General features: G+C 37.4%; 1 protein-coding gene across 1 annotated transcript in view; it reads left to right on the top strand.

The window, feature by feature from the left end:
* The window catches only part of LOC102234515 (copine-9-like), an 88,903-nt gene that overhangs the window by 739 nt on the left and 66,311 nt on the right, over positions 1–21,853 (top strand). Inside the window, exon 2 of the mRNA XM_023337928.1 lies at positions 3,424–3,464. Coding sequence (XP_023193696.1) covers positions 3,424–3,464 — 41 coding nt within the window. The remainder of the gene's footprint in view (positions 1–3,423; positions 3,465–21,853) is intronic.

Genomic DNA, 21,853 nt, shown 5'->3' with positions numbered 1-21,853 from the left:
CAGCATGTCTTCTTCTCGCCTGGCGGTGTGTTCACTGTCTTCCAGCTCGCTCCTGAATTATGAATAGCTGTCGAGATCCTCCTGGGATCTTGGCGAGGTTTGAGACACCTGAGTTAGACGGGGCCCCGGCACCTGGGAGCCCAAACTGAGATCTCAACGAGAGCACATGTTTAGGATTAGGTTTGCCACTTGTCAAATGTCTGGCTGTATTTTAGTGCAGGGTTCAAAGGTGAAATACCAAATGTGTGGCATGTGATAGGGAATATGATATGCTGAAAGTGCCATAATTGTGTTTTCCACTTTTGCTTTTTTTTTTTTTTTTTGTCAGACTTAAATGTTTCTGATTATCAACCCGTTTTGAATATCAGGCAAAGACTGCCTGAGTAAAAAAAAGTTTCTGTTTTTTTTCTTTAACCTGGACATGTGTGAAAAAAATAATCACTCCTCATGTTAATAACTGGTTGTGCAACTCAAAAAGTTTTTCATAACCATCAATGATTGTTTTAACATTTCTATGGAGGAATTTTAGCCCCACTGTTCTTTAAAGAATAGTTTAAATTCAGACAAATTGGATGATTTTTAAGCAGGACCATCATTTTTAAGCTCCTACCACAGAAATTCAACCACATTCATGTCTGGACTTTGACTAGGCCACTTCTGAGGTTTTATTTTAGAGGTGTTCTTGATGGTGTGCTTTGGTTGAGGTTGCGTAGGATCTTGATGGCTGAATGTTTTCCATCAAGATATCATGATTCCAACAATTATGGCAAGAACTAATGCACTACAGCATCACACCGCCACCACCGTGTTTATTGTCATATTTTTCTTAATGCTGCTGCTTTAGTATTACACAGTGGGATCCACAGCATTTTCACAGGATACTTTCCGTGGCAATGTCTTTTGTCCATCATTTAAGAAAAACGGTATTTCGTTATCTTTATGATAATGATATTAAAATTTCCATGGTGACCTGAAACATTGAGTATAAAAAGCTGTAGGCAGGCAAACTATTTTTTCCTCTGTGGTATTCACTGAATCTCCTTCAAACGGTCCTAACAGATTTGAAGTTCAGTGGAGTAACGGTTCTCGTTTGGCTTCAGTACCACAGCCATCCTCGAATCGCTTAAATCCACAAATACATGAAACCTCATCCAATAAATCCTTTTAACAGGGTATTATACAATTGTTTTTTTTTCAAATTCATTTTTTCCCCCCAAATTCAAATGTTCCGGTTTTTATTTATCTGATTTCTACATTTTTTTATTCTAACCATATTTATTGACCAAAAATCTTCATCTCTATGTCCTACGTCTGTCACAGACACCTTTGTTGACCATCTGTGTTTTTGCGTTTAGCTTTCATTTTTCCCGCAGACATCCGATGGGCCCCTTTAGCAATGCCATGTCAAAGATGAATCCATTTCTTTACAACTTCTTCCAATATCTTTGTTGTCAGAAACAAAACTTTGAACAAACTTTTGCGTGGATTGTATTTAAATGTTCCAGAGTTAGCAGCTATTAGCTTGCAGCTAGCTAGCTTCTTCTCCACGTTTTTGTTGTGACTTTGCTGTATCCTTGCACCTCCAAGAACAAAGAATGGCGCTCCTGAATTTGGTATTTTTTGAATGCTAATCAACTTTGTGTCTGGGTATTTCAACTTTGTAAGCTGCATTTACTTTTAAATATTATTGGTATGAACAAATAAGTAGATTTTTTGTGAGAAGTAGATTGTTAAGTGTTAAGTAGATTCCAATAATTTGGAATTCTGTTCCACAGATCAATCTGTCAGTACATCAATTCACAAATTCTGAAAGAAGGCACAGAGGTCCACTGTTGTCTTTTAAAAGATATTATTCAAAATCTCTTTTATTTTTTTGTCAAATTGATTTCAATGACCATGCTGCTGTTGTTATTGCAAGATATTCATGCCTTGTGGCTTTTATAATTAAACGTGTTTTAATAGCAAGATATTTCTTTCACTTAATAAAATGTTTTGATGTGCGTTGAATGAAATTTTATTTAAAATTCCTCTGCTTAAAGACAAGGCCCACAACGTCCACTGTCATTTATTTGTAATTGCAACAACAGTGGAGAACATTTTGATCTAAAAAAAAAAAAAAAAAAAATCAAAGGACACAAAGCCTAATATCCCCTTTTTGGAAAACTTCACAAAACAGAAAATGTTTAAAAATTCTTTAAATCATTGCCTAGAAATGTACTAAGCTACCCTGATCCACTGAAAGATGTACAAAAACTTCTAAAGACAAGATTGTGCTTTAATGAGCACTTTAATGTGTCTTATTACTTGTGAGAATATCTCCGGATCAGTAATGAGAACTTATAGTAATATCCTGACAGAGTGTTAGAGGCGCATTAACGCCTCCAAGTTTTAAGCGTCAGAGAAGCAGCCGGTGGAGATCATTTGTTGCTGTGCTTTTTAAAGATGGTGGCTGATTTTCTTGTAATATGGAAGTCAAGTTTCTTTTGTCACATGCGTCCCACGTTAAACTGATGTGCGATTAGAGCACCCTTAAAAGTAATGAAAATTTTTAATTAGAGAAATACAGGTTTGTACAGTTTTATGATACACTAGTACAACTGGCAGCTGGCATTTTTCACTCATAGTAAGATATCTTCCTAGTGTTAAGTGGGATAATCTGCCAGTTGACCTGGTACTTTTTCTATATTCAAGAATTGTTGACTCAATTCTTGCTGAAAATTTACTTGTTACTTTTGCCTTACTGAAAGTGTACTAAGATACTTAGACTTCTTCAGATTTGGTGTCCTTGAAGTGATTCTGTTAGTTTCTTCAGGCCCTAAAATGATTGAAATTTCCCCTCAAGATGAAAAAAAATCTCCTGTTCTCACGTAAAGTGTAAGAGGATGTAAATTGTCTTTTTTACTACTGCCTGTTTCAAAATGTGTGGGCCTTTTATTTTAAATCACATTTCCCATGTGAAATGCTGCCAAATTGTGGATATCAGTGGATTTAAATTAGTGCTACGATTGTCTTTTATTCCAGCTTGCTTTTAATACAGTTAACTCCACCGCATTACTGACATTGACTTGCTTTTCTCTGTGGAACAAAGCCAGTTTCATCAGCTCCTTCCGGAATGTATTATTGGGCCTTTGTGATAGCCACGTTTTATTTAGTTCAATACTGCACTCATTTCATGGAAACGCATTACACATTCTTTCTGATGGCTGGTTCCCTAGAGTCATTTTGTGGAAACATCTAAATCTGCTCATGACCGCGCTTTGGGGGCTTAGCCAAGGCTTTTTTGGGGGAACTCTCAAAAAATAGAATGAAGAGAAAAGATCCAAGTGGAATTCTGGGAATGTTAATGAATGGATCCAACGTCAGAACACAGTGAGGAAAGTCAGAATGACCCATTTTTACTTACATTTCTGCTTTCTTTTTCAGGAGTCTGCTGGATGTAGATACATTCTCCAAGTCAGATCCTGGTATGTGTCAATATTTTTATTCTCTGAACTTCTTATTTTTATGATCTATGTTTGCAGATGTTTTACCCTAAAAATCTTTCTTAAAACAGCATTGCTCTTTACCTTATTTGTGCCTGCATAAGACATAATGAATGGTCCACTTCTCGGGTCAAGATCTTAAGAAAAGTGAGGATGTGAACTTTAGCATGTAACAAAATGAACCAGGACTAAAACTAGAGCAGAAATGTTTCTCATTCAAAAGTTGTACGGACAATTAAATAGACAACATTGAAGACAACTTACATTAATCATCAGCGCAAGTGCCACAGTGCTGATTTTGCATTTCATTTTGTAAACTGCTGTTTTTCCAAGGTGGCATCATGAAATATTAATAAATAAATAATACAAAATAGATGGGAATGTTTGAATTTTGTTTGGATTTTCTATAAGTCCTGCACAAGTCAATGAAAAATACTTCAAATAATGTATTTAGCAAGCTAGCTCAATATTTAGTATGAAGCTAAATATTGAGCTCAGTGATAATTATTAAGCTTGAGGCTAAATTTGGAACTTAGCTTACAGCTAAATACTTTTACTCTAAGCTAAATACAGCTTAAAGCTTTTAGCTGAATAGAGATATTTAGATCTAAGCTAAATATTTAGCTTATATCTAAATAGAGTCTGAAGCTTTTAGCTGAATAGAGATATTTAGATCTAACCTAAATATTTAGCTTGCTAACTAAATATTTAGCTTGCTAACTAAATATTTAGTTTGGAGCTACATATTTAGTATGAAACTGTGACATTTATAAATGAATGAATAACATGTTGAAACATGAACACCTTTTTCTCTTATGTCAGGCCATATAACCCAAATTATTGTTGTTAATGGTTAACTGTGTAACTTAGTAACTAGCCCGCAATAGACCAGATTCTTTTCGTAACCATCAGTAAATGTCTGGTATAATTACTGTGGGATGGTGGACCACTCTTCTAGGGAAAATTGGTTGTTTCGGCTTATAAATGATGCATTTCTGAAACAGTTGAGGTCCGAAATTTAAGGTCAATCCAGAACTTTACTCTTAGCCCTCTTAATAAATTCTAAAAGCACTGTGAATGTGTTTTGGGTCAGTTTCCTGTTTCAGCACCCAATTTTGTCCAAGTCCAACCATCTAGCTAGTTGGGGTGGCGGCACAAAACCTGGAGGGAGGGAACATCCAGGTAATGGGGTGAAGGTGTGGGCTCTGCTGCTGGCTAATGAGGCTGAAACTGATAACAAATTCACAGCTTCTGACCCAGAGCTAAAATAAAGGGAAAGTTCACTGCTTTTTGTTATACCCTACTGTATATTTGTAGATTGAAATGCAAAATAAAAGCTAGACTAGAATCTTCACTGAATATGAACATGGCCTGAGATTAATGTGTGAAATCACAGAAAATGTAGTTTCAGTGCATTACAGCTACGTTAGAATGAGATAAGAGCAGACAAAACATGCTATTCTGCAAGGATTACCAATGATTTAATATATTGCTTCATTTGTGAAACCTTCACTCTGTGGAAAAAAAAGAGAAAAAGAAAATCAGGGGAATTCAAGGTTTTCAATACTGCAGTCTGGACTCAGTTCACTCACCATGGAAGCAAAAAGGAGGAACTTGTTTTGGGTGGCAGTCATGTGACAATAGCTTGTATATGAATGAACTGACAGGCTCTCAAAAAGAAACTGTTTGGACTTTCCAGTGGAACGCTTTGCTTTTTCTGATGAAAAGCCTTGAAGCATTTCAATGTGTCAATTTGTGAGTCCAATTGAGGACAATTTGTGGAGAGATAATGTATTCCATAGTGTGAGATTTGCAGAGATGAAGATACTGTATAATTTGATATGAACCTCTCTGTAGGGTTTCATCTGATTCAACAACAGATTCAGCTTTCAGGATCTTTCTGAACATGTAAAGTTGTTTTTTTATGCTTTACCCTTGTTAAAGGTGAGTTTGCTATTCCTACACTTTGGTTGTTTTTATCCAATAACCAACAATGATGCAGATCAATTCTAGCTTCCATCTCCCGTTAACTGTCGGTGTTACTTTCTGGTTTGACCTTTAACCCCAACTTTCTTACTGGTTAGTGTCTTGGTGTATGACTGTGCATGACTGAATAAATCTAGCATGAAGTGATTTCAGCAGTTGGTCTGACTACATATTTAGAAGAGGGCAAATGTACTGCAGTTGTATAATTTCTAGTGTTGTCAGTCAATTGAAAAATGTAATCAGATTAATCACACTCACGCGCTGTGATCAATCAGTTAGCCACTATGATTAACTTTGTAAGCTTGAGATGTGAAAGCCCACATTTTCAAGAAATATTTAGGAAATCATTTTGTCTCAAACCAAACATCTCATATTTCCAGGTTTTCATAATCAGGGAGGTTTAAAAGACGTCATTTTGCTTCAAATGTAATTTAGAAATGTCAACTATAAGTTGATTGTCCCTCAGTGGAAGGATAATTGCAAATTAGGCAACATTCCACCTTGGTTTTATCCAAACGTCCATTGCGGTGTTTCTGTTCTTTCTCTGACAGTAATCTGATAGGAAGTGGGCAGAGAGAAGGGGGGGAAGACAAGACACCGAGGACGGGCTTCGATGACTGCATCGAGATTTGTTGCCTCAGTTTTCGTGGCGTCCGCTCTAACCGCCGTGTTTTCTAAAGCAAAGTTTACCGCAGAGCACAACAATCTGACTCTCCTCACTCATCTTTTCATTGTTATTTGCCACTCTGAATTTTTGACCTCAGTACAAGGCTGTGTAACGAGATGTTGTGAACCAAGTAACGCTCCATGGGAGAGACGCTTTCACGCAAAAATAGGTAATGCTGCATCATGTAACGTTAACGTGTTAATCTTTTTAGATTAATTGCAGGCATTGACGTTAGGCCTGCCACAGTAACAGATTTTGCTGGATGATAAATTGTCTCAGAAGTTATCGTGTTACATGATAATATTGTTGTTTGAGACCATCTTCAAGCAATATAATGGTAATGGATAAATAATGCAAGAACACATTCTCAAAGATCGATGAATTCATTAAATTCTAATGAACATTTAACACTGGAACTGGAAGATATCTTAATTATCCAAAATAAACAAAACAACAAATAAGTAAATTAATTAATTATTAAGTCTCTATAAACAAAACTGTCTTTAAAAAACAAAGGCTATTTGAGATCAAAACACCAGACTTAATTCTTTTATAATCCAGTTTTTTGTAGAAAGAGAGAAAAGAGAAAAAACAATAAATCATGCAAATGGAAATTATGGAGCTTGTTTAAATTTATTATGCAATTAATTGATGTGTTGTTTACAGCGACAGGCCTACCATTCACAACCCTAATAATATCACATAAAATCTATATTATTTGTATAAATTGACATGTGTTTCTGTGGGGAAAAGGCCTTTGGAAAGAATTCATTGTAAACAGCTGAACCCAGTCAGACTGTAGTCAGAAATGGATCTGTATGAGTCTTTACAGTTTATTTCTCGATTGAATTGTTTGATTGTGGATCAGACGAGATGTGAGTCTGATGTTAAACATTTTCTCATAAGTTTTTAAATATATTTTTGACTGGATATTTGGGCACACCGCTATTTTCTTTTAATCTGTGAACAGAAAGTCACAGCGACTGCTCACTCTCTGCACCTGCCAATCTAAACGGCTCTATTACCAGTTTTATGCCTTCTTCCCTTTCGGCCTCTTGACATCAAAGCTTTCTGCCGACTAATTTGAGCCCAGCAGCGTCCGAGCAGATAAGTAGTGCCGAGCGACTCCGAGTCCAAAGGGCACAGATTTGCAGGGAGGAACGATGCGCCGCAACCCGACAGACAGTCGAGACTGAAATGAGTTTCACAAATCACAGCTGGAGAGCACAGCTGTCTAAATCCCTGGTCTTGAGGCTCGGGTGGTAATGTGGGTGATGGATCACAGATGTGAGGGCTGCCTGAGGAGCTACTGGGTTCCAACCAGTACAGACAGGAAGAAGTGATGCATGACTCTCAACATTGGTTCAACTTCAGCAGATGTTAGGAGTTTTGCTGGTCAGTAACAGGAACCGGTTGGAGGGCTCGCCAAAGTTTCAGCCAACAGAGTTCACAAACTGTATCTGAGGCCAGTTGAATCCTTTTTAGACAATATAATGTTGACATAATTAGAAACAAATCCATCTAGAGAGGTATGTGGCTGGTTTCTCTGGTTTATGATCTGCTAGAACTGGTTTTAGAACATTTTTCTGTACTCAATTTTCAAAAGAAAAAAAGTCTAATTTAAAGTGTGCGAACTTTAAATTGTTTATATCATGAAAGCACCAAGAAGGTCAAATATACTTTGTTTTATTGATCATTGTCACACCAAGTGTTGGACTGTCATGAACCATTCCAATAAAATACACAGAAAAAGATTAGAAGTTAGGATATGTTTGCGACGTAGCTGGATCTGAATGTATTCCTGTCTCAAGTTGTGCCATTTTAATTGTAACTGGTGGAATTTCTAATATATTCTACGCTTCCTGCCAAGCCTTCATCTGACAATATGCCCAGCAGACTCCTGGAGAACGCTGAAACGAATCTCTTCCTGGAACTTCCTCTTAAAGCATTGGATTGAAGTTGTCCATTTTGGTCTCGTTTCTAACTGTACGTCACAGGTGGTTTCCCCAAGTCAGACCAGTTAACTGATTTATTTTCCTCTCACAGCTGCTCCCTCTGCCATGTCTCGTCCAGTTTTTATCGCTGCCAACTGCCTAGGTGTTTGATATTCAGCTGCAAAGATGAGCGAGAGCAAATGTCCTGGCAGGGAGAAGGAACAGAGAGGAGACTGCACTCGGCTCTCAGTCGTCTTTTTATCCTCCCAAAAATGTTTTAATCAAAGTAATCAGAGGTACATCTGTGGCAGCTCCGCTGATTGTCGAAATTCTAAATATAGAGACTTCAATAGTCAGAGAGCCAAAATAACGGAGCATGCAATCAGGTCAAAAGAGTGTGTCTTGCCATGACAAAATTGCAGGTGATTTAATCACTCTCTTCCGAGCTAATAGAAGGCCCTGAGTAACTGGGTTAGCCGCGCCGCGGAAGCATCAAAGGAGTTTGGGAGATGTTTTTCGCTGTTCGTTTCCATCTTTATGAGATTTCTCCAACATATAACGACTTCTTTTGATGAATAGAAGAGGTGGGGATAATAATAGAAAGGCTTTTGATGAAAAACACACTTACTGAGCTCAAAATAATCAGCGAACTTCTTGTCAGTGGATTCATAATGTCTGCAGTGGTGGAACAGTGCAAAAAGTCCCAGTGAAGTTGCTATCAATTTCAAAGTTTAGCAGATGTGCTTGTGATCATTAAATAAACCACCTGGTTTTCATCAAATGGCTTCACACATGAGGAAACCGCTGCTGTGAATACTGCGCCTGATGATGGAACGTCTTGAAACATTAATGACTTCATGATGAGAAATTACATTTTACAAAGGAGGCTTGAGGACATCCACGATTGTCGCCAGTTTGTAAGTTTGTCGTCATTGGCAGCATGGGTGAGTGAACGGATCTGCAAACACAGCGAGGCAAAGAAAAGCAGCAACAAATCCGCTTTAGTTCAAGAAACACATCAAACTATACTATTGTTTGGGACATCTGAAATATTGTTTGCCTGGAGAAGAAAAAGGTGTGTACTATTGTGAGGCGTGAGTAATGAAGCAATAACTACCCTTCTTTCATGCATGTTTGAGAAATCCTTGAATCTCCCATGGCAACCTCTCAGCGGACCTCACACCGCCTTTGAGGATGAAGCTCCTCCTCTGAAGTGGAGTTTTCAAGCTTCTGTATTACATAGCAGCCCTCCTCCGTGATGCCCCCCCCCCCCCCCCCCCCCCCCCCCCACACACACACACACACACACACACTCAGCTCCTTTAGACTAGCCAGGAACAATCAGCAAACACCTGGTGGATCTGCACATCTGCTGGGCTCATTATAAGACCTACTTCTAAAGCTGGTAAAAATGTTATTAAAGGGTTAATAGAGGACCATGCTGTAATGGCGGCTTCAGAAAGAGCAACTTTCTTAAAGAGACAGAGGCTCAACTTCAAGGCGTTAAATTATGAAGTCAGATTTCTTTTAAGTCATGTGATATAAGAAGCGTTTTTATAAACACCGGAAGGTAACATAGTTATTTGATTGTGGTATAAAATTGCACTATATGGCCGTAAAAACATAATAATGCTCTTTTAAATATGAAAGCAATGTTCCTAAAAACTGAGCAGAACAAGGAATCCCACACCCTTGATCCCTGCACAGTCTCACTATTCAGAACTACGGTGGCCGACAGGTGCAAATGCGCAGCAAAAGAGAAAACATGCAAACAAAAAAGAAGACACCCCCGAATGAAATGCAGCAAATAAAAAGAGAGACGCAAACACCCCCGAATGAAATGCAGCAAATAAAAAGAGAGACGCAAACACCCCCGAATGAAATGCAGCAAACAAAAAGTGTTGAAAACGGAAGTGCTCCAGACCACTAGGGGGAGTCAAAGAAAATAGTATTCATTTCTATGGGACCAGATGCAAGATTCAGAGAAAGAAATTTGAAAGAAAGTAAAGGTATCTCTCTGAATCTTGCATCTGGAAAGTGTGATTATTGTGAGAAGTCTGAAACAATAGAGCATGTTATTTTAGAGTGTTGTAAGTATGAAGAAGAGAGAAGATGCATGCTGAGAGAGTGTGTAGGTATTAAAGAAAGGTTTAATTTAATAGAATTTTTGAGGAGAGATTTCGGGAGTAGACATATTCAAATAATTATTCGGTATCTTAAAAAAACAAGGCTATTTCATAGGATATGAGTAGAGCAAGTTGGGTGTGAATGTGTAAAGAATATCAAAGAGGGGTATATAAAGTTATAAGCAAGTTGGATAATATAAGCAGATGTGTATGTGTGGGGGTATGTTTAATCAGGAGTTAATGGAGGGAAAAGGTAGAAAGTGAAAGTTTATAGACCATCTCGAACCACACTCCATACTGGTAAGTGGCGGTAATGCTACTGTAAGTTTGTTGCCAACCGCCAATAAATACCAAGAAGAAGAAGAAGGATCTTGCATCTGGTCCCATAGAAATGAATACTATTTTCTTTGACTCCCCCTAGTGGTCTGGAGCACTTCCGTTTTCAACACTTTTTGTTTGCTGCATTTCATTCGGGGGTGTTTGCGTCTCTCTTTTTATTTGCTGCATTTCATTCGGGGGTGTCTTCTTTTTTGTTTGCATGTTTTCTCTTTTGCTGCGCATTTGCACCTGTCGGCCACCGTACAGAACAGCAGCACATCAAGGCACACACACATTTGAGTTACATAGGTCTTGATTTTGCACAAAATTACCCTCATTTTCCCATTTTTAAATTCATGTAGCACACATTTTTCAATTCACCAACACACAAGTGACTTTTAGTAACTTGAATGTAAAGTATAAAGATCGCCCTTGTAGGAATGTTTATCCTGTCCGAATTTTATTCGGCCTTGCCATCAGTCATAAGCTCACTGTATGTGCTGTGTGTTTGTGTCGCTCATTTGTACAAAGCTTTGCCACAAGCCTAGACTCATCTCTTCAAGTACCTCTTCTTATCAGATTTACCGTCGTTTAGAGTTTGTCCTTGGTGCTGTTGTAACAATTTGGTCTAGTCGTTGTATGAATTAACTTTGAGTTTCTCCGACACTGCCATTAAATTACCTCATGCTTCTGTGTGTCCTCCCACACATGGACGAAGGATGTACAGCTCCAATCGATGTATTCTTCTTTGTGAAGGGAAGAACTGCTGAGATGACTGTCGAAGGTTTCTTCTTCTTCTTCTGTAGCCTTGAGTAACTGAATGCAATCTGTCTGCCATTAGACATTAGACTGCGGCACATTTTTTCTTTGCAAATGAGGAAGCATGTTTCTTTCTCTTTGACCTTTGCATGTAAGACTTTTTTTTAATGTGGGATATAAGAGACGTCTCCCATTTAGTGATCATAATTGTGTTCGTCTGTAAGGCATGTTCCTAAGATGGACCGTGACCTTAAAGCAGGTGCTGTAAAGTGAATTTAAAGAGATGTTTGAACTGTCCTGATGGAAAAGAGCTGGTAACGATTGGATACAGAAAATAATTTCTTTGCATTTGCAGCAAGCGGGGAAAAAAAACAGCAGTAAAGTTAGAAATGAAAAGGTGTTTATGGTTTTTAGCTCCCTCAGTAGATGTGTCATCAGATTAAAGTAGTCTATGACTGAATCCCTCCAAAAAGTTAATATTACCTGTAGTCAGAAAAAACATTAAAATAATTCTTTAAACCTAAATGACCAGTATGAGTAACTGTGGGCTTAAATGGTTTTCAAATCAAATGAAACTTTTGACAAAGTCCTCACCGCCATGTCATGAACTGTATTTTGTTCCCTTGAGTTTTTCTGCCGTGATGCGTTTTTGTGTTCTTTTTAGGTCGTTTTCAGTCTGTCACCAGGGCATTATTACCCACGGCTGTTTTTTGTTGTCTTGATTGCTTCCCGGTGTATTTCAGTTTCGCTGGGATCCCCAGTGTTTGTGGAGTCTTAGTCGTTGGTTAGCTGCATTTGCCAATTCGTGTTGAAGTCAGTAAGTTCCCTGTAAGGTGTCGGTTTGAGCTATTAAAACCTTTTCTGCAGCAAGGATGACCCACTCTGCCAGGCCATTGATTTCCTGTACAGTTTCACTTGATTCTCATCTCCTTTCACTGCTCTGTCTGGGATTTCTTCCATTGACCTCAGTTTCTCTGGTAGAACTTCAGCCAGTCAGCGAACAGAAGAAGTTGTGAACGATGATGTCAATTTTTTGCGCTGTTGTAGTTTCAGCAATGGCAGCAGAGGAAGTGAGTGTTGGTCATGCTTCTAAATATTGATTTAACGTTAACAGCCGCCTCATTCGCACTAGCACTTTTCTTTTCGCACTGGAGGAAGCTTTCTAGGGTTGAACTGGCTTTACAAACATCCTGGACAAATGTTATCAAATGGGTAAAATTTAAAACTTCGCCAGAAAGCAATTGATTCTCAACAGCCAAGAGCCCAGACCCTCTGGACGAAATGAAGCGTAGAACAAAGAGCTGCTTTTTCTCAGACTAAGAGAACAGAACACAAAAACAAATAACAAAACTAGACAACAAAGAATTAACTAATATGGCAACACCTTACTGTGAATAATGAATAGAGAGGAATGTCATGAATATGCCAAGACCTATACAAGAAGAAAATAATCAAAACAAAAGCCAGAACCCAGACACTCAAGGATTCTAACTCAGTCATTCCATTTCTTTCCTTTGCTTCATTTATGGACTAATTTGCTTTGATTTCATAGAATATGTGATAGTTTGGGGTGTTGTGAGCATCTGGTGGTGACTATATGCCAATGGCCTAATACAATCTATTTAAATTGATAAATAGTTCATTTAATTTTAATTATGTCATATGTCTAGTATCATTTTGCTCCCTGTTGGTTTTGCTCACAACCTATATGGTATACATACTGACTTAGTAAAACAGCAGCTTCTTTATTTTTTTATTTTAATTCATACATTTTAATACTTTTGTCATCCGAAAACTTGACATAAATTTGACTGAAAAGTGATATTTATCAGACTGTTTAACTGTCTAGAATATCAGCAGTCCAACTCACTGCCCCCTAACATCCCGCCAATTGTACACATTGTGTGATTATTAAATACTGTTTGCTATTCAGTTCTGTAAAATCCTGTTAGCAGCTCAATGTGATAAGCTGCATTTCCATGAACCACAGAGTTGCACAATTCCAAAAATGTTTGTATCACACAAGTCACATGATTAGCAACTGGATGTTACTACAGGCGGAAGCTTTGAAGAAGATGGCAGGAAGAGGTAGAATTATTTTGGTTTTTTTGGACAGAGCTCTCGCAGCATCACTGAGTTCATAAAAAGTTGTGTGTTATTCCAACGCGTTGAATCCATAGCACTTCTGTAAAATCACAGACTACAACTTCCCCAAACGTTGTAGTCTGTGCACATGTAGCTGCTCCCATTTATAAGGGGTTTGTCGCTCCAACGCCTGAATACGATGCCTACGACTCCTCTGACGCTGATATATGATGAGCGCTAGCACCATCCACATGTGATTTTAATTAAATTTCGTATTTGATTTTAAGACCACAATTGCAAAATTGATCTTTTGACATTAGCAGAATACCGACAAAGGCAAAGATTTTCACACATTTGTAATGGAAACACAGCTCCTGTTCTCCGAGGCTCACAGCCAAGAAGGAATCAAGTAAGACTTACATTTTTCACAGTCTGAAAAATGTTCTCATTCATGGTATAATGACTGGCATTTTCTTGGGACAGATGGCTGTATAAGAAATGTATATTTTCTTCATTTGCTTTGAAAACCTTCACAGTGAATAGATTTGAAAAGGAGAAGCTTAATAATCCTATCAATCAACACGCAGTGAATTTGTCACAGTAACTAGGGTCGTATATGTCACTGCGGAAAAGCATTCAGGCATAATGTTTGCCAATTTACAACATGTATCAGTGTTTCAGAAGACTTGTCTCTTAATATTGATGGATGCCTGGTTTTATTACAATGCTCCTTCTACACACAATGCTTTGTTAGGCATCTGAATGCACACATAGACTATTGTTTCAGTCTGATTCAGTGCTGTTCTGATTGGATGTTAGCATATTCCAGGCATGCATGACCTCATGCCGCTGTCCTTGGAAAGAGATACAATCGGCTTGTGTGCAATTCTGTGAGCAGGTAAAAACTGGTGGCTAAGAATACCAAAAGCAAGCAGATGAGATCACGGGTTCACAGAAATGGCTATGATAATTAGCCAAAGAAAGAAATATTGATGTGATGCATTCTTTTGCACAGTGGGAGAATATTTGAATTCATAACATGTTTTTCTATCTTCGGTTTTACAGAGTTTTTCTTCCCATAACTTCTCCAACAGCAGCTTCAGTCTCCCAATCCCATTCTAACGTGACGTGTTTTTTTTTGTTTAGAAATTCTCAGAAAAATTGCTCGCGTCCCTCTGAATCATTACAACTAGGAAAGCTTTAATAACACCTAGTATTTTTTAGCTGTTCTCATTGTGTAGCCCCCCTACAGCAACACATAATGTTCTGCTCGCTCTCTTTTATTTCTGTACACCACCATCTACACCGCTTTCGGGCCTCCATATGAAACATCCCACTTATCTTATGTAATATCATTTTCTGGGGGAATACTGGAAGTTTCCATCCACACACACACAAGTGTTTCACTCCATTAAAATCCATATGAGAGATGGCCATCCAACGCCTGTTAAAAGTAAAATCAATGATTGAATAAAATACAGTATGAGAGTCTATTACTCATAGTGTAATTTCAGTGTAGTCTCTGTGATTGTTAGTCACTTATGTTTCTTATATACAATGTGTTATTTTGTACATGGTCAGTAAAGGACTGTGAGTCACAAGCACGTAGGAGTTGATGTTTTTCAGAAGTGCAACAAATGTGGAATGAGTTTTAAGATTTTGTACTGAGCTTCACCTGACAGCAAAAAACGTTGTTTTTTTTTTAAGACTATTAGGTACCCAATGGTGGCTGCTTCCTTGTTGCAGGGGTCTATATCCATTCTGAAGCTAGCTACTGATTTGATTAATGATAGATCGGCACATTATTGTTAGCTTCGGACAGGCTAGTGTTAGGTTAGGGCTAGTCTAGTACAGTCCTGTAGCACCTTTACTTAATGTCATTAAAATATGTGATTGTTATAAAAATAAATGTCTTTTTTTCTTATTGTCCGTGATGACTTCACCAGATTTACGTTGGCAGCATAAATAAAAGTCCCCTGAGTCCAATACACAATTTTGTACCGAACATCGGTTTTGCTAATCGAATACCAGTTTCTCCATAGAAAAGTTCAAGGTCGGCATAGCTGAGTCTAAAAAAAAAAAATTCTCTTACTTGTGGATGTAAAACTAATTCTGTGTGAATAGGTTCTAAGTAGTGGATTTAACATTATTAGATTATTGATTATTTGGGGTTTTGATAAGTTTTATGGTGAATATCTTCAGCAAGTACTTGAGACTTCCTCTAAAAGCACTTATAGCTTCCTATTTTAATGGCTTAAACCCTGACTATAACTTAATAAGCTTTAATGTGCACAGTGGAACCATCTTAGAACTACAGCAAAAGCTAACATCTACAGTATTCTTTATTGCTTTTTACTGCAACTATTGCGTCGAACAAGATGACAGGAAGTGGTAGGAAGATGATGGTGCGGCATGTTTTTTTTTAAATGACTTTATTACATGAACAAACTTATTTACTTACATTTGAATTTAACTGCATTTCTTCTTTAATGGAAACACCGCAATTGCAAAGTTGTTTATTCAGTATTAGCAAAATATCAACAAAGATTTGCGCACATTTGCAATGGAGACTGAAAACAACCCAGAAGAGTTTTAGAGTTCCTCCCTCCCGTTAAAATCTTTACCCTCAACCTTTTCTCTGCTTTTAGAACAAAATGTTAACTCAGCCTAAAATATTTCATAACTTAACTATAACTTAATAAGCTTTAATGTGCACAGTGGAACCATCCTAGAACCATCTTAGAACTACAGCAAAAGCTAACATTTACAGTATTCTTTATTGCTCTTTACTGCAGCTATTGCGTTATCTCATTATGAATAATGAATATTTTATCTCATTATGAAGAGATAATCATTGTTATTCACTTCACCTGTCAATGCTTAAGGCATTACGCCTGATTGGTGAATTTATACCGGATGACTAAGATTAAGGTTGAAATTAAAGTTAAATGTAATGACTTAAGTTGTTGTAAGAATGTGAATGTAAAGGATGGTGGGAGGCAAAAATATTAAAATCTAGACTGTTTAATGTTTCTTCTTCTTTACCTGTTGGTTAACAGATTTTATTTCTAGCTGGTCAAATATGAGTTAATAAATCTGTGATGTCGTAGGTGAATTAAAGGCAAGGCCCGTGACATACCCTTCGGATAAAGGTCACTGGTCTCTAATTACCTTTGAGGTCTCCTAATGAGATCTGAGGAACGTGTGAGCATCACCAGTTGAATCACAGATTCACAGACCTCTATCCATCACCCACTCTACTTAATAACCATGACAACTTAAAAAACAGATTACCAGTCCAGTGGTTATGACAGTAATAGCAGATAGAGCTCAAGCTTTAGAATCCCTCTACATTATAATCAGGATAATCATCAATATGCATGTTGTAAATGTAGCCTGGAAAAAAAGTAATCCAAAAAAAAACAAAATTATTAAAGACTGCATGAGGACATTTTATAAATTAGCAATCAATTCATGCATGAATCATGATAACCTCACTCACTTTTTTCCTATTTTCCATCATCATTTTTTATGTATCCACTCAGGTGCACAACATATTTTGGTTTTAAAATATGTTTGTGTATGATAACTAGTGGTGAAACTCCATTAAAAAATATTGAATCAAGGTAATTAATTATTCGCAATTAGTCGCATTTTAATCAAACTACATATTGACAAAATAGGCAACATTTCTGATTCAAAAGCATTTTGCTGCTAAATTATTGAATAATCAGACACATAAACTCAACAACAAAGACATTAACCTCTTTTAGCACAATTTGAACACAACAATAGTCTTTTCCAGCATCCAGTCATATTATTTTTTGAAGTAAAAATTTACCTCTAGAGGGCCAAGAGAACCGGCTTTTTCATCCATTGTTGTTGTTTGCGTGAATACGGAGGCTCCTTCGGGAACCATTGTATGTAAGAAACATTTTTTTTTACTATGTTTAATTTTTTTACGTGTTAAAATCTATGCAATTAATTCATTGATATTAACACTTTGAATGCCAGTCCAATAATATCACAATATATTGTGTGCGTATTAAATATGAAAATACCAAAAAAAACCATATTTTTAGTCTGTTCTCTGAACATGCTTGTATCCCATTATCTCTACATCCCTCAGTTAAGTTTTTCTCTTCATTATTCAGAACTAATTTATTTTCCCCAGGTGAACTATCATCACAAAAAACACAAATATTTTTTATAGGAAACAAGCAAACAACCAGACAAACCTTTCAATACCTGTATGTACAAACTCCTGAAAGACAAAAACAAATATAACATTTTGTACATTTTCAGTCACTCTAAAAAGAAAGTTATCTGGAAATATGCTCAGCTGTGTATTTCTTTGAGTCTGAGTATGCTATTTTAACAACACCTGAATTTCCCCACTAAGGGACCATAGAGGTTGTTTCTTTCATTTCCTTTTTGCAGTATGAAACTGTAAGAGTTTCATACAAAGAATGCCTTCATCTTAGAATCAGAATAATAATTAAAAAGGGGAAAAGGAGCAGTATGTACATGTACAGTATGTGTGTGTGTGTATGTGTGTACATCACATTTTTATATAAAGAAAAAAGAAAGGCAGGTTATTTTGATCTACAGCAAAGTAGCTGACCACTCAGGCTGTCAGAGAGACGGCCTGTGGGTAGAAACCGCTTCACTGGCTGCTAATTTTTGTAAATGGCTCTCTGTAGCGCCGACCTGAAGGTAGAAGTCTGAACAGATAAGTTGCATAAAACCACTGAGCTTTACTTTTCCACAAACCCAAAAAGATAATGGGTAAATGCCTAACTTGAAAAACACCTTGTGAAATCCACTTAAATGTTTTTCTCTTGCACAAAAAAAGATGAAGGCTCAGCCAGTTGTGTGATGAGAAATCTAAGTCCAGAGTTGTAAATATCAGCACAGTACTGGGACTGAGAGGTTCAGTTACACAACATTTCCAAAGGTCAGATGTTTTACTATGTAGAAAAGTGAAAGAAAAACATAAACACTGAGGTTGGTTTAATTGATATCAAATCTTTATGGGAAAAAATGAAGAATCATTAGATATCTGGTGTTTTGCTTTGGAACATCTGATTTAAGACACTTGGTTACATAGCATTGATTATCCTGATTATTTGGTCTTTAGTTCAATCCACATTTTTCTTGTTCAACAGTTTTTTTTCATTCTTATATTCATGCAAAGACATTGGGTTGATTGGGAATGTTTTAAGTGTGCCAAAATGAAATGAAACATTTGAAACTGGACAGTTGGAACTAAAAATTCTAGTTTCATGGCACTACATGTTCAATTTGAGCTAAATATTAGATTAGAATAGAATATAAATAACATTTATCATCCTACAGTGGAGAAATTCAGGTGTCAAAACATATGTCCACACTAAAGATCAAACCGTGTTCAAAATGTAAAAATGAATAATAATAATAATAATAATAATAATAATAATATATTATAACAGGGGTGATCCAGTCAAGTCCTTGAGAGCTACCGTCCTGCAACTTTTCGATGCATCCTTACTCCATCAGACCAGGATCAGCTCTGAACAGACCTGCTAATGAGCCATTCATTAGTTTCAGGTGTGTTGGAGCAGGGAAGCATCTGAAAGCTGGTAATTCTCCAGGACTGAACTTGAGCACCCCTGGTATAAGATATTACATTGACTTTTCGTATTTTTTGTATATTTTAAATGTTGTGCTGTTACCCACCGCTACTAGAAGTGCCTTGGAATCCCCTCAGGAGTAGTTGCTAGGAGAGTGTTGCTAGGGAGAAAGATGTCTGGGTTTCCTACCTCGACTTGTCTCCACAACCTGACCTCACATGAACGGATAAGCATGAATGTTTTGACAGAGGAATGGATTTTTTTGCAAGTGCCACAACAAAAATCCACAGCTGATGATTTTTTCTGGACCATTTCAGTCTCAGTTTTGTTTCTTCCATCCAGAACACAACTGACTGAAAACAAAGTGGTGCTTTATGGCTTAAGATTTTTTTCCCTTTTCTACTTTTATGCAGTAAAAAAAAAGTTCTGATACTTATAAGATTTATAGTTATATTTTACAGCCAGTTTCTGTTTAGCCAATTTCTTGTATATACTTATACTTAAATTCTTTACTTCTTAATTTCATTTTCTATCTTTGTAAAAATGTAAAGAGTTAAAACAAACAAAAACCCCCAGAAGTGAACGACTCATTTATTGCAAAAAATAGAGCTGTGGTTGACATTTTACTATAGAGCTTTTTGGCAATTAAATAAGTTGTAGAGTTACTACTTTCTTAAATATGTCAGCTATATTGTATTACTACATAATTTCACAACTTAAACCAATTGTGGGGATTCCAGTGGGGAAAAAAACCTGTCTGTTGCAGTACATTTCCTTCGATTCGATACGGCAGAGTTGCCATGGCCTTTTCTCCAGGGTTCAAGAATTAGGTTTCTGGCCTACTTTGCCTTATCTCTCCCCTGACAGCTAATCACTAGATTAGGTGGGATGTGACCACCCTCACTTACCTAATTGCTATGTGAGGGGTGTGTTTTAGAAAGATTCCTGACAGCCAGCGCCCTTAGAAGTGCACTCTTACTTCAGATGAAATCTGCCTCCGCTTCACATTGCTTAACTTGGATTTCCAAAAGGCTTCTGTTTGCTTACCAGCCGTTTATCTAGGCTTAACTTTTGTGTTTCTTTTGTCTGACTTATGACAAGTTCTGGAGTATTCAGACTTTTGCCGAACTGTTTTAATAATCCTCTTTCCATAGACCATATAATTATGCAATTTGACATTTGGAAAATAAATTTACTTAATGGAAACATAGCAGTTTAGAAAAAACCTCAACTGTTGATAAAAAGTTTTGGTGCTAGGATGAGGTGGTTTTGTTGACTGTATCAAAATGTATTTATTTCGCAAAGTTGCGATGGAAACACATTTTTTGCATCAAGATGAAGACAACAGGAAGTGGAGGGTGGATGATGACATGCTTTTTTTTAAATGACTGATCGCCTGAACAAACTTATTCATGTCTAAAAAGCATGAAAGCAGAGATCCATCCTGCTACTGATGTTGTAATGGTGTGGAGGACATTTTCTGGGCTCACTTTGGGCCAAGTGAGGAACATTTAACTTCCACTCACTCCATTAATGTTGTTGCCGGTGTCAAATCGTTTATGATCACACTGTAGCGGTCTATTGATGTCTGCTCAATCCATTGCAGTACTTTGTATTGTGATGTGATGGAACAAGACACTCAGAGATTCAAAGTCACTGAACTGAGGCACAAAGAACTGAGGCAGTTCTAGAGACAAAAGGTCCAACACAGTCTGCCCAATAAAGAGGACAGACTACTGCTGTCAAGCTTGGCCATCAACACTGGAATGACATTAAGACGTTCTGCCTGGGGCCGCGTGATGACACAGTTGCTGCCACGGTTGCCTTGGAGCAAGAAGGTTCTGAGCTTTCAGATTCTGGCCTGGGGTTTTTCTGAGTGCAGTTTGCATGGACTCCCTCTGCTTGCATGGTTTCTCCCACGTACCTCATACTGCCACCTAATTTTTGTATACCCATGCTGCATACAGTGTTGCTGGGTTTAGAGGGACAGGGAATTGGCTTGTCGCTTAGCTGCCATGTAGCTCAGCGGCTCTGCTCCTTCCTTTTTCTGTCACTTCTCATAAAGTGCGCAATCAGTCAGGTCCTCTAGACCTTAAGTCAAATGAATCTGAGTCTTCCTTCAGCCTCTACTGCCACAAACTCTTGGTGCACCATGCTGTTACATTTTGTGGTTTTGTTTTAGAGGGTAGGAAATTGACAGACTACACCTTCCATTTGTTTTTACTTTTCTTCCCCTTTGTTCAATTAAAATGTGAACATGCAAGTCACGAACTGATTAGCCTGTACTAATCAGATTTACAAAACCAATTTAATCTGCAGCTTCCCGCATGGTTACCAATGTGACAAAGAAAAGATTGTTTTCTTGTGAAAGCACCGGCCAAAATGATCCACTGCCTGCCCCCCTTATCTTTCTTATTGCTCCTCTCTTAATTGCTCATTAGGACAGTAAAATTTGGTTTTAATCACCTTCTAATTTAGACGATCTAAAGTTCATTAGAGCTAATGTCCAAACTTCAAACAGGCACAAAGTGGCTGATGGTGTCTAGACACAAATGACATTACTTGGCCAGGATGAATGCACATCACATTAAAGCTTTTAATGAATGTTTATTTGTTTCTTTAAGCTCTTCACTTAGATGTTTTTACAACATGTTTTTTTTTTTCATTATATTTTGCTAGAACAATGCTTCCTGGCAGTGGTGGCTACTGCAAATTGAAAAGTTAGTTGCGCTAACCCTAAAGCGCTACAGAGACATGGTATTTAGCGGAAGTTAATGCTAACGCGCTAATTTCAACCCAAATTAAAATCTGCCCTTGAAAAAGTACAAACCTTAAGCACCAATGCAGTTCTGAGATGACAATTTACATGTCTTATAATCCCTTA

This window comes from Xiphophorus maculatus, chromosome 1 (genome assembly GCF_002775205.1).
Source record: "Xiphophorus maculatus strain JP 163 A chromosome 1, X_maculatus-5.0-male, whole genome shotgun sequence".
NCBI classification, from domain to species: domain Eukaryota; kingdom Metazoa; phylum Chordata; class Actinopteri; order Cyprinodontiformes; family Poeciliidae; genus Xiphophorus; species Xiphophorus maculatus.
Note: the sequence above shows the minus strand (reverse complement) of the source record. Positions and strands in the feature narration are given on the sequence as shown.